Source organism: Rhipicephalus microplus, chromosome 8 (genome assembly GCF_043290135.1).
Source record: "Rhipicephalus microplus isolate Deutch F79 chromosome 8, USDA_Rmic, whole genome shotgun sequence".
In the NCBI taxonomy this organism is placed as follows: Eukaryota; Metazoa; Arthropoda; class Arachnida; order Ixodida; family Ixodidae; genus Rhipicephalus; species Rhipicephalus microplus.
Window position 1 is genome coordinate 35,828,500 of NC_134707.1, and position 17,578 is coordinate 35,846,077.

At 45.2% G+C, this 17,578-nt stretch overlaps 1 protein-coding gene across 1 annotated transcript; it reads left to right on the forward strand.

The window, feature by feature from the left end:
- Positions 1–3,309: 3,309 nt before the first annotated feature.
- LOC119164383 (uncharacterized) lies at positions 3,310–12,626 on the forward strand. Its single transcript, XM_037416563.2, has 3 exons — positions 3,310–3,449; positions 5,204–5,709; positions 12,370–12,626. Exons 1-2 carry the CDS (start codon positions 3,444–3,446, stop codon positions 5,687–5,689), a joined length of 492 nt encoding a protein of 163 aa, XP_037272460.2. The 5' UTR covers positions 3,310–3,443; the 3' UTR covers positions 5,690–5,709; positions 12,370–12,626.
- The last annotated feature ends 4,952 nt before the right edge of the window (positions 12,627–17,578 follow it).

Sequence of the window (17,578 nt, forward strand, 5' to 3'; positions counted from 1 at the left end):
AGTGAATTGTTCACTATTAAAAGAGCTACAGGCCAGACATGACGAAAAGACATAGGTCTTACATAATAGGATAAGAGGGAACCGGGTGGGCGGTTACCCTGCACATTTCACAAGGCCAGATACGCCGGCAATCTATAACAACCTGATGCTGATTCTCAGCACATTCGAAGCATGGTTTAGTAAAAATGACGGTTGATTACCTGTCAAGAGAATGAAGTAAGATGTCGTTATGGGGTTGGCGGCGTACTTGCAAGATGTATTTACCGGAAACAGAGACGAAAGTATAGGCGGTGGACTAACACAGACTCACACACCTGTCATTTGATAATTATGATGATGATCATGATGGTGATGATAAAACCTCTAACATGGCCCCTACCTACTCAGGGGGATGGGCCTGTCAGTTTCTGTGGTTCTTCGTCTTCTTTCACTTCTTCTATCCATAGCAATATAACTAAATGAGTTCATTGAAACAGCAGATTGTCTGCCTGTGAACAATTATAGGATCGTTGCGATGCCTAGCGGAGCAGGTCTAAACCACGCACTTGTTCATATATTGCCCATGGCAAATACCCACTGTGGGGGATTGGCCAAGAATGGAGTGGTTCTATAAAATAATCGTGAGTTTTAAAGTAATGAAGGTTATACATAATAAAGATTACAAATTATCTAGGAAAATATGATACTTTATCTAATGCATAAATTATTAATGAAAAACTTCTTTCTTCAATTAAAGCAACATCCTTATTTTTTATATGTACATAAAATTGTAAATATTTTTAGGTCATACAACAGATTATTAGTTAACCGATTGCTTTAGTTATTATAGTGCCTGACAGCAGTGCATACCTTCGCACTGGAGAACTCATAAATAGAAGGTCCAAAAGACAAAATCACAGGCACAGATAAATCTATACCAATGCATCGTAAAGGTATTTTATTTAAAGGGTTTATCGTACTGTAGTGAACCACCTGCACGTCAAAATAAATCATCTAATTAGTTCAGTTCCGCACAGAACGCGCACAGTGGTGAAGCTGTTTGAGCAGACCAAAGAGCAGACCTGTGTTTGTAGAAATTAAAATTCTGTACTCGGAAGCGCAACCTCGTCACAGCTACTTCTAGTTTACGAGCTTGGAAAAAAAAAGTCCATCGCCAGGGATACAATAAATGGCGATATTCGATAGAGTTTGTCAATGCTGTGACTCCAAAGGTTTCCACAAGCGCACGCCTGCGGAATTGAGCAGTGATCACTTAAGCAGATCGTGGAAAGTGCGGTAAAATTGATTCACCTATGGACAACTCAGCTGAACAATCGGCCATTTCATTGAGAAACAACCCTCGTCCAGTCATGCTATTATAGCTATATATGAAGTTATTAAAAAATAACCCTATATTAGGTTCAGACATGCTAGCATGGCTTCAGGGAAGCACGGCAAATCAAAGCCACGTGTATATTTTGAAAGGGGAAGAAAGCGAGAAATGCAAAGAGAGAGAAGGAAAGATAAAATGTGAAGAAAAATATAAAGTTAGCTTAAAAGAAAAAATGCAGCAAAATATAAGAAGGAAAGTATAACGAAAAAGAGACGAGGAAATAAGGAGAAAATTGACGAGGAACACAGAAGGCTTCCCTGCTCAGCACTTACTTCATTCAGTCTCCACACTTCTACTAAGGAGCTGCCTTAAGCTTTTTTTTTTCTATATAACTGAAATGTGGCATGACTACTCATAAATTTACGTCGGGAGATATGAACGCCTACCAGCGAAATGTTATAATATTATAGCCTGCGTTTTTTCTTTACTTTATTTCATTTACACTCTGTTTATATTAATAACTATCAAAGAAACATTACGTGGCCTTTATAATCAATTTAATTTTTAAGGGTAGTAGCCTTCAGCATACGGCACACTTTCAGTTCCCTTGCGATCACTCTAGAGCGAAAAAAGACCGCTGTGAAGTGAATGTAAGACCTACAATAAAAGGGTGTGCCCTTTCGGAGAACTCCCTGTAATTATCTCAAGCGCCCTCGACGAGTTCGACACCCGTCACCTTAGGGTGACATCGGCAATCAACCCCGCGAACGCGCCGACCCACTTCCGAAGCATGGAGTGGGGGCCATGTATAAAGAAGTGCGTACTCTAAACGTTCGCATATAGGCGCTGTCATCCCGACCTGTTATAATTCGTACCCTGCAGAAATTCAATTTGATGATGTTTTTTTTCGAATAACGTTCAATTACTTCACCATAATATTTTACATGGTTTATTGCAAGATCACCTGATCATCAACAAGTCTTGTTATTCCTGCAGATGCACCACATTGTGACGAAAAGTCTGGTGTTGGTATATTTATACCGAATTTAAATTGGCTCTACTCCCTTCGACTACACCAGATTTCAAACCCATTTTTGTGGCTAAATATTTGGCATTACTACTCGCCTTACGCACGTTAGATACGTGGCCATTACATCAATGCTATGATAAAAGATTATCAACGGATGCAAGATTTGTGCCGAACTCCAAGTAATAAAAACCTTCGCGTTTGAGGAAAAGTCCAAATAGTTTTGGTGCCTGGACATAGGATTGTTTCTCAAAGAAATACAGTGCTCGTAAAAAGTTCACTAGCCGGGTTCCCACAGCAATACATGGCATCGCAATACGTGGCCTGTGGACTTTTGACCTCCACTGTACATCTATATAGATATTGCGTGTCTTTTCTCAATGAGGTTTAGTTACCCGTCAGTGCTTCTTATGTGCCCTATGTTTTTCATCCTTATCCTACATGCACGGCTTCAACAAAACATAAAGCATGAGCGCGCTTAAAGAAATGTATATTTCTTATCACACATTGTGACCACATGAAGTCTTGGCGAAAGGAAAAATGCCCGAGAACAGTGATAAATGAGTCTCATGAACATGCTCGTTAAAATTTTCGAAATGTGTGTAGCGAAGAGACATGCACAAGCAGGTCTGCAGGCCATGTACGGCACAAGGGACGTGTGTTTTGGACCCCGGTGCTGGGCTTCTTTAAAAAATCCTTTGGACACATCTGAGCTCCCATGTGGGCGCAGCACTCGAACGCCTTCGGATATCCTCCGAAAGCGACAAACTAACACTCCATATCCCCGGTTTAACGACAAAGTACGAACAAGCAACAAGCAAGTCTTCAGATTGAAACACCAACAGGCCGGGGAACAGGGATGGGCGGAAAGACGAATGTACTCCTGCGTGCGCTGATTAGACGCAGAAAGGATGGCAACCCCGTCTTTTTGTGCTCTATACAATAGTACATTATTTCGAACGTGGCACAAGGCAGGTGCTTTTTTCTTTGTTTCAAATGAAAAAGTCAACGCTTCCCTCAAGTCCACTATAAAAGAAGCGCCAAGCTCCAAAGTTACACCCACATTGTCAAGAACCTTCACCGAAGACACCCACCTCCACCAAGATGAAGGTACGTTTTAGGTCACTTGCATTAACTAGATCTTGGTCTTGGCGTGTAATGCAGAACCAATCAGGGCTCTTCACAGTGCGCCTAGCGTGTTATAGCAAGTATAGTCCACAACTTAATATCACCACAACAAGCCATTCCCCTCTTTCATCGCACAGCTATCTTTCTCCTTCGTAAGCTTATTAGCGCATTGAGTTCTTCAATCACATTATAACTCCACGTATTCACTGCCGTATTGAACGCAGATCTTGATTTTCTGCCGTTTTTGTTAGCTACGGTTGTTTAACGTCATACTAGTTCCTAGGGATGCTTTTATCTTAAAGTTCCACTCATAGCCACCTTAGCACCAAAAAAAAAATGGCCATGAGGTGTCTCGCAACATAACAAAATTTAATTGTGGAGATCACTCAAGCTGCAAGGGATCAACGGTATCACTTTACAATTTGTAAGCTGTCTTGAGTCATTACGTTTTATAGGGATGCTCTAGATTCATACCACTCTTATACTTCTTGAAATAATTTTTAGGTGGTCAGATAGATTGTACTGCAGTAGCCTACTGAAGATGTTTTAGAAGTGCAGTAAGGTACGCTCTGAAAGTTCAATTTGTTTACTTTTTCCACTCCTACCGTAACAACAGCTTTGAAGTTGCAATAGCAGCTGGAAAGGTGTATAATCTGAGCGGTCATGGTCTTTAACGAAATCGCCGGGACAAAGCCATAATATGGCCTCATTCGGATGGCTTTAAATTAAAATTGTACGAGAAGAACGTGCTATGTAGTACGAGTTATCATTTAGGAGCCCTTACTGCATCGAAATACGGAGTTTTTACACTACTCTTATGAAGTCCACAAGGCAAAAGCCCTAATTTCAATGTATTACATAATTCCACGTAGCTTTTGACCATCCCATCACCCCTCCCAGGTGCCAGCTAACGGCACTTTGCAAACGCGTAGACTTTTCTTTTTCTGTCTAAGTCACTTGCTGACGCGATACAACGCGTACTTGCTTTGAAGCTTAACTCACACAAAATCACTGGCATTTGACTAAATGTGTTTTTTACGTTAGCGGGACTTTAAATTGAGGCAATGAATAAGTTTACCTTGAGAAAATTTACCCTGAAAACTTTATTATTGTTCATTTTATCATCATAGCTTTGGTACCACAAAAAAAATCCTGGCCCAAGTCTCATATTCAGATTTTGTGCGAAATATCTGCGCATGACGTCACTGATCTCAATTTTAACTTTTTATATTCTGGTGACATTCGCTCAAAGAAAATTTCTTAAAGTTGCTCTAACTCCCTGGGGCTATAAACTTTATGCTTAATAGTTGGAATGACGTATGCCTTAGTAAATGTCGTCAAAATGTATGACCTTTTGGTGACCCGTTCGGGAATATCAAGTTGGCGTCGCCGCCTGCAATTTCTTTTTTTTTTCGCCTTTTGTCCCATACCAAGCGCCTTTTTGCGGAAAGCATAGCGATTCCAGTATTTAAAAAAAAGGGCTTTACTTAGTGAGTGAACAATCTCATTTGTCTGTGGTGTTCTTTAACGTTGTCAAGTGACTGAGTCGTGTGAACGAACGCAAGACATCCAATTCTTCACCTCGAAAGTGACATAAAGGTACCGCCTCAATTATTAACGAGCGTTATTTGTTATGAAGAAGTTGTACTGTACGGGGTACGTGGTCACACTGTAAAAACGCTTGCACGATCGTTTTCTTAGAAATATAATGGTGGATGCACCTTTCTGAAACACAGACTTTCGCCGCCGCTGTCTGCGCCCTCCTAGTCTGCAGCGTTTACGCTAAAAAGGACGAGAAGGTCGAAGCGCGTGGAGGCCTCTTGGGTGCTGGTCTCGGAGGCTATGGTGTTGGAGGACCCGGTCTCGTTGGTGCTGGTCTCGGAGGCGTCGGACTTGGACATGGTGGAGGATTCCAGTCCGGATATGGCAATGCGGCAGGTGGCCACCAGTCTGGCTTCCGAGGTGGAGCTTCCGGACACAACCAGGGCTCAGGGGCTTTCGCTGGTGGTTCCTCCAACAGGAACGTGAACGCTTACAATGACAACAAGGGCTACAGCCACAGCTCGGGCTTCTCATCGTCTGACAGCAACGCATTCGGCGCTGGAAACAAGCAGGGATCATCTGGCTTCCAAGGTGGTGCTGCCGGACACCAGGGAGGCTTTGGACAGCAGTCATTCGGACACCAAGCCGGAACTGGCTACGGTGGCGGATACCTTGGCTAGATGTGACTGTTCCGCTGAAGGTAATCGTTTATTTGCACAATCAATCACTCAGAATGAAGCAAAGAGCCTTTGCAACGAAAAAATTGTATACTGTCACGCACCAAGAGCCGTGAAGACAAGACAGGAACAGCGGGGCAGAAAGACACGAGCGTGTATCTTTAAACGAAGCGCTAACACACACTCCTTCTTTGTTCTCTTTTCCCTTTTCGGCTCGCTAGGGCTTGCCGGCTCACAACTCTAGGTGGCATTATTCCCCCTCCCATTAGAGCATCGACTCGATGCTCATACACTAGGTGACAGCAGGGCCCATAAGGGAATAAAAAGAAAGGGAGAAACAATACTTATAGTGCACAGGGCATATGCAGGTGCAAAAAAAAGAATAATGTCTGTGGTTGGTCACAAGAAAAAAAACATTAATACAGTTCAAAGTTCGTTCGAGACCCTATGGAAAACGAAAAATAAATGTTTGCTGCCCTGGCACAGTAAGGCGAGTATTACTGCGTAAAGTAAGGTTTTAAGCGAACGACATGCACAATCTCTGTTCGTGGTGAGTGGCGCTGGGTCGTTGCCGAGCCTCCGTCTGGAATGACTTCGTAGTTGACCTCGTTCTACCGCCGTAATACTTTGTGGGGTCCGAAGTACTTGCTCAGGAGTTTCTCGCTGAGACCTCGCCGTCTAACAGGAGTCCAAACCCACACTTGGTCGCCAGGTTGATAGGTAACTGGTCGATGGTGGATGTTGTACCTTCGGAAGTCTTCACATTTCTGCGATCTTATGTGCACGCGGGCTAGTTAACGAGCTTCTTCTGCTCGCTGAATGTAATCCCCGACATCAGGAGTTAGCAGCTCGTGCTGGTCGATGTCACAAGGAATCATGGCATCTAGCATGGTTTGCACGTCTCGACCGTAAACGCGGCGGAAGGGTGCGAACCTTGTCGTTTCCTGGGTTGCTGTGTTATACGCAAACGTTACGTATGGCAGGATCTCGTCCCACGTTTTATGCTGCACATCCACGTACATAGAAATCACGTCAGTCAGTGTTTTGTTTAGCCTTTCTGTCAAGCCGTTACTCTGGGGGTGGTATGCGGTTGTCTTACGGTGGTTCGTGTAACTGAGTTTGAAGATGTCGTCCAACAGTTTTGCCGTAAACGCTGTCCCTCGGTCAGTGATGATGACTGACGGGGCGCCGTGACGAAGCACTATGTGGTGCATGAAAAACTGGGTGACTTCAGATGCTGTACCACGTGGCAGTGGCTTCGTTTCAGTGTAACGCGTCAAATAATCAGTTACGACGATGATCCACTTGTTTCCAGAGTGAGACAAAGGAAACGGTCCAAGAAGGTCCATTCCAACTTGGTCAAACGGCGTACGCGGTGGGTCGATGGGTTGTAGGAGGCCTGCAGGCTTTACAGGTGGTGACTTGCGACGTTGACATTCGCGGCATCCTTTCACGTAGCGTTTCACAAAAGCTGCAAGTTTTGGCCAGAAATATAGCTGTCGTACCCGGTCGAGCGTCCGTGAGTATCCCAGATGGCCGGATGTCGGCTCATCGTGGCAGGCTAATAGTATGTCATCACGAAGATCTTGAGGAACGACTAGAAGATAAGATCTGCTGCCGGTACCAGTGTTTTTTTTTGTATAATATGCCGTGTCGTAAGCAAAATGACGGCCACGTACGGGAAAGTTGTCGAGGAACCGACACGGTGCTGCCTTCTAAATGGTCGATGATGGGCCTTACGTTTTTTGTTATCTCGTTGAACGCGAGCAAGGGTTCGTCTCAAGGTAGGCGGACAGCGGAGGCAGCATGGTCCTCTGGCGTCGTCGTCCGCACTTAACTCGGGTTCCACTCGTTGCTTACTGAGAAGGTCCGCCCCACTGAGAGTCCCCAGGAAGGCACTGTCGTCTTCTACAACTGTATGGTCGGATTCTAGAGGTGCTCGTGATAGCGTGTCGGCGTCTTCATGCTTTCTACCCGACTTGTATACGATGGTGACTTCAAACTCCTGAAGTCACAGACTCCATCGTGCTAATCGCCCAGAGGGGTCTCGAAGGTTAGCCAACCAACATAAAGCGTGGTGATCCGTCACAACTTTAAATGGGCGCCCATAGAGATAAGGCCTGAACTTTGTAATCGCCCATATTACCGCGAGACATTCCTTTCTGACGTTGAATAGTTGGTTTCGGCACGTGATAAAGTGCGGCTCGCATAGGCGATCACACGTTCGGTACCATCTTGTGTTTGCACCAAGATAGCTCCGAGACCAATGTTGCTTGCGTCAGTGCGCACCTCTGTGTCAGCGTCCTCATCAAAATGACCAAGCACAGGAGGGGAAGACAATCGATGTTGCAGTTCCGGAAAGGCACTCGCTTGTTCGTCAGTCCACAGAAATGGGTGTCGTCACGCGTAAGTCTGATGAGTGGCTCCGCAATTTCAGAGAAGTTTTCGATAAAGCGGCGATGGTATGCGCAGAGCCCCAGAAATCGTCGAAGACTTTTCTCGTCTGTTGGAGCTGGAAAAGCGGCCACAGCGGCAGTCTTCTCGGGATCGGGCTGAACGCCTGCAGCGCTCACAACATGATCCAGAAACTTCAGTTCTTTGTAGCCGAAATGGCACTTTTCAGGCTTGAGGGTAAGGTCAGCGGATCGTATAGCTTCAAGAACACTCCGAATGCGATGAAGGTGCTCATCAAACGTTTTTGAAAAGACAACGACATCATCTAGATAGACGAGGCAACTTTTACACTTGAGGTCAGCGAGAACAGTATCTATCATTCGTTGGAATGTGGCCGGAGCAGAACAGAGACCGAATGGGAGCACTCGGAATTCATACAGACCGTCAGGAGTCACAAAAGCAGTTTTTTCGCGGTCACGTTCATCAACTTCAATTTGCCAGTAGCCATTTTTGAGGTCGATTGAGGAAAGGTACTTTGCTCGCCTCAGCCTGTCAAGAGAATCATCCACTCGAGGCAACGGGTACACGTCTTTCTTTGTGACGCTATTCAGCTTCCTATAATCGACACAAAAGCGAAGTGTACCATCCTTCTTCTTTACAAGGACCACTGGCGATGACCAAGGGCTGCTTGAAGGCTGTATTACACCGTCTTGAAGCATTTCCTTCACTTGCTTTTGAATCACGCGTCGTTCAGTTGGTGAAACTCGGTAAGGCTGTTGCCGTATAGGGTGCGCGTCGCCGTAGGTGATAATACGGTGTTTGATAATCGATGTCTGACGGATCCTTGACGAAAGAGCAAAACAGGCGTGGAATTCTATGAACAAGTCGTGAAGCCTTCGTTTGTTTTCGTCACAAAACGTTGGATTTACGTCGACACACTGGAGAGGTGCTTCGGCATTATCGGTCACCTCGGAAGCAAAACACTCAGTCACATTGGTTACTGGGTAGGCATAGGCGATGACAGTACCAGTGGAAAGGTGTCGGCGCTCGTAGCTGAAGTTTGTAACAAGAACTTCGCAGTGGCCAGCCTGGAGGTCTACTAGGCTTCGTGCTACGCAGATACCCTGGGAAAAGAGTAAGGATCGATTGCTCCCCGCCACCATTTCAGCGTGTGCTGATTCATTACACGCCACTCGAACCATAACACTTGAGCGCGGTGGTATCATCACATCATCGTCAATTACACGCAGACATACTCGATCGTGGCTGGGATGATGCTCTGGTGTGGCGCTTTTTGTTGAAAATGCGACGAGGCGTTGTCGAATGTCGATGATAGCACCATGCTCCCTCAGAAAGTCCATGCCAATGATCAGGTCTCGAGAACACTGACGGAGAACGCTCAAGCTGACAACAAAGGTAGAATCCCGAATCTGTATTCGTGCTGTGCAAACGCCCAGTGGCGCGACGATGTGCCCGCCAGCAGTACGAATTGGCCTGAGGTTTCGAGGCATCGTGACTTTCTTCAGGAGAGCAGCCTGTTTTTCACTTATTTTGGAAAAATCCGCACCCGTGTCAACTAAAGCACTGACTTTACGACCGTCGAGCAGCACTGGAATGTCTAACGAAATCTTTGCGGAACCATCTGGTGTCGTCATCGTCGGGGTATTGTCAGTTTGCGGAAGCGTCGGTAGGAGGCCTTGAGCTTGTCCAGTATGAGCGGCCTCGCCCCCGAAGGTTGCTGTGGTTAGTTTTCCAGGCGTGGACTGGGTGACCGACCCTGCGCCACGCTCGAATAGGTACGGCGATTAGGAGAAAATCGCCGTGGTGACGGGGAGCGTGAGTGGTGCAAGGACGACGAAGTTCCGCGCTGCTGAGCCACATACTCTTCGATTTCAGGGGGCCGCTGACCAAACCTGGGTCGCGGTGAGTGCGTCGAAAATCCGCGTAGTCCAAGTTGCCGGTAAGAACAGTGTCGGTAAAGATGCCCAGCTTCGCCACAGTGGAAGCAGAGAGGACGTCTATCTGGCGCACGCCAGACGTCTGATTTCCGCGAAATCAGGCGAGGTGCGCTGTAATATGGCGCCGCTTGGACCGTCCGCAGCATGGCTGGGGCCATGGTGGGATGCGGGATTGCGGGTGCAACAGGTTGCCGCAAAGCTTGAGCATACGACATGCGGGGGAAGTCACTGGGTGGTTGATAATCCCGCATGAAAGGAGGTTCTCTTAAGGCATGATGGACTTCATCTCGGACAACGCTGGACAACGAAGAGATAGTGGGCTGCGAGGGCACAGACAGCTTCTGGAGTTCTTCGCGGACGACTGAACGTATGATCTCTCGGAAGAAATCCATTTGACCACCGAAAGCTCCCAAGTAGTCCGTAGTTGAAGCGTTGACGTGCCGTTCGTATGACGGGGCCCGGTGCCTAAGAGTGCTTTCGATGGTGACGGCTTCTCTGAGAAATTCGGACACAGTCTTGGGAGGACTGCGCACAAGCCCACCTAAAAGCTGTTCTTTCACCCCGCGCATAAGGTACCGCACCTTCTTTTCTTCTGGCATGCCGGGGTCAGCTCGGTGGAAAAGACGCCTCGACATACATCGCCACCCGTTCATTCGGCAGTTGTATGCGGGACTGCAGATCGCGCTCAGCTCTCTCCCGCCGGTCAGGGCTGGCATATGTCCCAAGAAGTCGGCGTTTGAAGTCTTCCCACGATGTGAGAATACCTGCCCGGTTCTCATACCAGACACGCGCGCCGTCCAAAAGACTGAAATAGACGTGCCGCAGTTTGTCTGCGTCGTCCCACTGGTTGTGCACGGCAACTAACTCGTAATGAACGAGCCAATCTTCGACATCCTCAAGTGCAGTGCCATGAAAGGGATTTGGCGTTCGCGGTGTGAGTAAGGTGCGATGAAGCGGCGTTGTGCCGTTCGTACCGTTTCGGTTGGTGTCAGTAGGGCTGGTAGGAGCTGCCATGTTGTTTACGAGCAGTCCAAACTCGGGGGATTGCCCTCGGATTCTTCTGCTGGCGCGGTGCACAGGAGTAACCACCAGTACGGCGCTTGAGTTCTTGCTATGTGGAGGGGTACGGTGCATAGATTACCCAGCACCTCCACCAGTTTGTCACGCACCAAGAGCCTTGAAGACAAGACAGAAACAGCGGGCAGAAAGACACGAGCGTGTATCTTTAAACGAAGCGCTAACACGCACTTCTTCTTTGTTCTCTTTTCCCTTTTCGGCTCGCTAGGGCTTGCCGGCTCACAACTCTAGGTGGCAATACCAAATGCTTCGTGGCTTGTTCACAGTTTTGTGGTGCACGACATTCACAAGAACCTAACCAATCTAACAACATATTTTTGAATACATCAAGTACTTTTCTAAAGCGCATTCAACTCCATAAAGTAGTTTTCAGTAAACGGAGGTGTAGTCATTGCAGTAAGACGTGCGCGGCACGACACGAAAGCATACAATGTGCGGGTTTTTCCGTCAATGCCTTATTTTATCGGACACCACAATATTTCGAACACGCCTTCTTCTCCTAGTTTGGCTTTTCATTAGGTATGGTGGACTGTCATAGTAAGAACTTCAAAATAGATGCATGATTTTTCATCAAAATGTATCTGAATAGGAGCTTCGTTTATAGGTTCTGAGAAATAGGGAAACGTTCTTAGTCTGCATGCTCGCTTCGTTTACTACCTGTAGAAAGAACAAGGGATACATGCTGTAACCAGGAGGGACGCTAAAAGATGGGGGGGAGGAGTGCCGTGGTCGCTACTTGCAAGAGCAAGCAGAGTCAAAAGACGACGCATAACCACCTTCACCCCCAACGTTTAAGGCAAAAGCATGTCATGCAAGTCCCCTTTCCTCTGAAGTAAAACAGATCTTGGCGCGACTCCTGGCTCTTCTCTGTTTTTAGTCTTGGAAAATAAAAACGAAGGTCAAAGAACGGGCGATACTCATTGTTCATATGTGAAAAAAGAAGAGTTCAGTTAAAAGATAAAGGAACATTTGACTTTTATCAGCAGTTATGAATTAAACGTATACTAAGAAAATTTGCAGCACAAATGAATATTGTATGCTAAAACAAAAAATACCGATGCCAGGTGACCTCAAAATTATCTTCACAATTATTTGCAATGATAATTCCACACGCTTCTGTTCTTGATTTTGCGCAGGAAGTTTGTGTTTCATGTTTGAGCAGAAGAAAATCAAGCAAAACAAACTTGTTGTTTAATGCTTACAATTGCAGGGCGTATAAACATTGTTTTTTTTCTCTCTCTCTTTTTTTTGCAGAGTGTATGCTCTACGTGTAGAAAAACGCCAATGGCCGATAGTTCACAACGGGGACCTCAAAGGTGAAAATAAACAGTGACCTTGGTAAAGTTGAGAAGAAACTTGTGTCTTTCTCTATTCACATGTCTCCAGCAAAACTGCATAATTTGCCTATCGCGCAATCAACAACGTGGGATGAAACAGTCGATGAAGCTTATGATTATGGTTCTGAATAATAAAGGAATTTCATAGCCGCCCAGTCGGCCACCATGCTGCTACATCCTATTGCTTTCACAGTTTTACCGGAAAGACTCGAACATGAATACGAACGGGAAGCCTGATTCAAGTTTTTTTTATTGATGTGGCTGCCTAGCAGAGATATCTATGACAGTCGTGAATCTACATCCTATAACATAGTTACAGAGACCTTTCTGCGGAGGCAGCAATATCAACAAAACGCCCCCTTTTGGTTGGAAACGTGTACCAAATGATACAACGTTCTCGATGCCCTCACAATATTCCTTGACAGCTGATGTGGACTGCCTTGATACATGTCGAAGAAAAGGCGTGATATTTAAAAATTAACTCGCCGACCTTCTATTTCATCCGGGCAAAGCTTTCCGTCTGAGTGAAGTCACGTATAGCGTGTAGCAATAATTAATAAGCCAAGAGCTTATACAGGAGAAAAAGTTAGCTTGAGTAGTTATTGAGCACCTAGGCCCACTGTTTTAATGTTTCACTGTACTGTAATTGAAAAGCTTATTATGCTTGGACAATATTATTTAGCAGTTAATAGGGAAGGGTTAATTGTGAAGAACGATGATTTTAACAGAATAGCAATGAACTCTGAGGAACAACCAACCAACCAACCAATGTTGATCAGAAGATACATTCAAACATAATATGTGATGCCGCCATTTTTTCACTGACAGCAATTCAGCTAAATATGCATGGGGTCTGCCCGAAAGCCAGATGAATAACAAAATCGCCGCCCAAGTGCTCCGTACAAATGCTTAACCAGTGAAAGCTGAAGCGTTCGTTCCCGGTGTCCGCCAGTGGGTTCAGCCCGATGCTGCACTGAATCCTTTCACAATTATTGGTTACATGTTCGTGTTTCTTACTGAGGGTAGACACATGTTTGGCTTGGGTTTTTCACATGCTGCACATTTCGCCTCTCATGATCACGGTCATGGAAAAGTGTAACGACGGGTTAGATGGGTTTCGCAATGCGTTAATGAGAGTGGTTGTTCTCGAACCACAGGTGGTCATAGACGTCGCAGCCGGAGCCAAAGCGCCACTGGATAAACTCGCACTCACGCAAGGATGACATTGCGAGCTAACTCCACGGCGTTAGACATGAGCTGCAACTCACAACGCAGCCAACGGCGGAACAGGCTTGGGTACGACGCTGCCAGACACGTAGCTGATAACAGTCAATGGAAACCACTTTTATGACACCGCTGCCGGATGATATTTCGTTTCTCCTAGCCATATACAGCTTTTGCTGTAATAGTCACCACCCATGCACTCGGTACAGATATTTGACCATTGAAGTTAAAACAAGCAGCCATGGCGTTTATCATAGTGTTCTAACCGATGGCTTAATAAAGTGTTTCACAATTATTTGTAACGTACGTGCAGAAATGTTGATTATTGTTTGTGCTGGCCGTTTGTTCTCTTCTACATTTTAATGTACCTGTGGTGAGTACACAGACACTGAGGTCTGTCCGATTTCTGTGACCCTGGGGGTTTTTACGTAGCCACATACAGCTTAGGTCACTCTGTAAGTCATTTCACATTATTTGGCGCATTCGAGTAATGCCATTCTCAACAATGAATCACGGCCACGCTTGCAAGGAAAGCCCAGCACAGTCACAGCGAAAGCTAAAAGAATGGCTTTTCCAGAGCCCGTTGCAAACTCTCTTCGGATCACAGAGTTTTCCTGTATTTAAAGACAGAGCTCTGGCGCTGAGACCGTTCAGCCACCATGCGAATGTTGAGTATAGTGCACATATTTGCCCAATTTCCTTGCTTGCGACTTTGAACGGGTTTGTGGCTTCGTATAATTTTGCTTCTTGGTATTCGCTTTGGATAAAGGATAGATCATTGTGAACTTCGTGAGTTCATTAAAATTGATGAGCCTCTAACGTAATGGTGGATAAGTGGAACTGCTGCCCATGTGATGAACTTCATTTTGCGACAAAGTGGCACCAAGCCAAACTGAGCCAAACGGAGCCAAAAGAGCAAAGTTTCGACATTTCTATGCAATGGCCATCACTGACATGAAGGCTTAAAGGCGATGCGTAGCCGCTCCCGTAGAAACTATACCGCCAGAGTTCCCTCTAGTGTGTTTATTGGATACTTTAAGATTGCATCTACCAATGCAAGTGCACTTACAAAGTGCCCAATACCGCAAAAAAATTGTTTTTGTCAAGTTGAGAAGCACCTACTACAACATTATTCGTCATTCTGCCCAGTAATTACGTACGCGCTACGCACTTGCAAGGCGTTATCAGCGCTTGGTCGAAGTGGTAGCAGATGACAAGAAAAAATCATGAGTGTGCCTTTTGTAAATGGTTCAAAGCTTTAAGAGAAACCCTAGTACATATTTCATATTGCGTGACACCCGATCGTTTTTTTACTCTACTACACACTATTTTACATCGCTAAAGTAATTCCTTCTAGACGTGCTGCGTGTATACAGTATTTTACCTAGAAAGCTGTTATGAGATTCTAAAAGCAGCTGTTTTTCGCGTCATAGCTTTCCGCCGCCACCGATTTCTGTAGCCACTTTCACAAGAAAAACACGAAATAGGACAAATTATTCAGAATGGAAGGGGGTTCGATCCCGGGACGCGTTTTCATGGCAACCCAATAATCTTCCATGGAGTCATACCCGTGTTTGAAACTTCTTTGTAAACAGATGCCATACATGCTTCAACTACCCAATGACGCCGTTAACGTGTAACATAGCATGGCATGAAAATAAAATAACAATCAGCGGTCACACTATGAGAGTCAATTAACTAGTGGGCCATTGAATGCTTCCAACCTATTCCAAGACAATCAACCATAATTTTCATTGTGGACAGTCAAGGCTTCAGTGAAGTTGACATTATGTTTGAAATATATGTTCCATGTACCAGATTTCTCACAAAATGACGAATATTGACATATCAAATGCCTCCTTACTTGAAAAAAAGTTGTGATGATTTAAAGTGCAATGGTACTTCACAAGTACAATTTTAATACTTGCCAGGCAGCTAAGACCCCGCATGGTCAGTTTCCTCAGAACCTCAATGAAGTTCTCTCTCTGTTTCTTTCTCTCTCACGTGTTTATTGTGTGTATATTATGTGTATTAATAATAATAATAATAATTGTTGGAGTTTAAGGTCCAAGAACGACCACATGAATATAAAGGATTCCGCAGGAAAGGGCTCCAGAAATTTTGACCTGCTGGAGTTTTTTAACTCGCACCTACATCTAACCACACAGGCCTCAAGTATTTTTCCCGCCATCGAAAATGCGTCCACCACAGCCGGTATTGACTCCCGCGACCTGCGAGACAGTATCTGAATGACTAAGCCACTAGGCCACCGCCGTGGGTGTATTTAATGTATGTAGTACCTCGTGGTAGGAGAGTAGTGTAACGACCACAAATCACGCAATGTGAATTACGTAACCAGTGGGTCATTTCAATCATCTAACATACTAAAAGATTGCCATAATGTATCGTCATAAGCTACCGTATCAACAACACGCAAATAGTGACTCCAAGACGTGTATCGTGCTACCACGCTTCCCCATATGACGAAACATGTCGTAGTGAGTGTTTCCTAACATGAAGAAAATTGGGATTTATGGCGTGCTACGCATCTTGAAAGTGTATTTGTACCAATAGCCCCAAGAGAGTTTACACCACGCTTTATAAATGCCGCTCTTCCAACAACTTTCGCTCTAACTGTGCTGCGCTTTGCTTGCAGGCCTGAATCGCAAAGGAGTTTCAAGGAGCGGCATTTCTCATCGGCGATTTACTGTGCTGTCGCAAAGAGGGCTACAGTTCGAACATCGCTTGATCCTGGATAGTTGTTTCTATTTCGTTTTTTCTTATTTCGGTGATAGCTATTACGGGCACTGGGAGCGGCACCTGAAACAGTCGTTGTTGTGACCTCATAACAGCTTTTGTTGTAAAAAATTGCATATGAGAAATATATGTTACGTTATACGGCGCACTGTGATCACAATAACAATATAAGAACAATTAGCGAACACCGCGACACGAGATGTCCGCCGAGAGTTACACTTCTTGAAGAAGAGAGCTGGACAAATTACCGATATTTAATTGCTTAAGGCAATTGGGCTTATATCGGGGTTTAAAGATAACTTTGTTTCTAAAGCAGTAGAAACCATCTATAATGGATTATAAAATCAGGGCAGTCAGGTTAAATTCATTTTAGAGTCTTTGTACGACAAGTTTTAAAATGACTTGTGCTCAAACAAAACCAGCTAACCCGCGCGCTGGAGTTATACGAGGTTATACGGAAAGCATTATACCTGAATGATTAGAGAAACGAAGGGAATGCCTTTTCTCAGTGTTTGAGGCTGTCGGGCTGATGATGATGACAGTGATTTTGAAATATACGTTTTTTTACAGTGAAAGATCAATTACGACTCTCAACAGAAATGAAGCATCAATGCGTCATTCATTGGAGCCTCTCTAAATCCAATTTATAAATTACCGGGCAGCCAATGCAGTGGTGGTCTGCTGTAGTTAAAGTGCTTCACTATACTGACCAGAAGGTCGCATGATCGAATCCAGACCACATGCCGTTGGAGGCGAAATGTAGTCGGGAAGGCTTATATTTAAGTTGCACGTGATGCGTCACTTTGTACGTGAAATACCCAAGGCGGATGAAATTTCCGGTACCCTCCAACAGGCCATGGCAATATTAAATAGTAGTTCTGAGACCTAAGACGCCAATTGTAATACACGTATGCACAACAGACAGTCTGCTCTTTTCTACTTTCTGCTTATCCAAGAGAAAACGAGCTTTCGGACACATCGCAACTCCCACATGAACACAACAGTCGAACACCTTCGGATATCCTTAGAGAGCGGCAAACCAGCGTTCCGTATCACTGGCCCAACAACAAAAAGAAGTTAAGCAAGCGACCAGTGAAAGTTTCGAGAGAGAAACGGCAACAGGCCGGGAAACATGGATTGGCGTA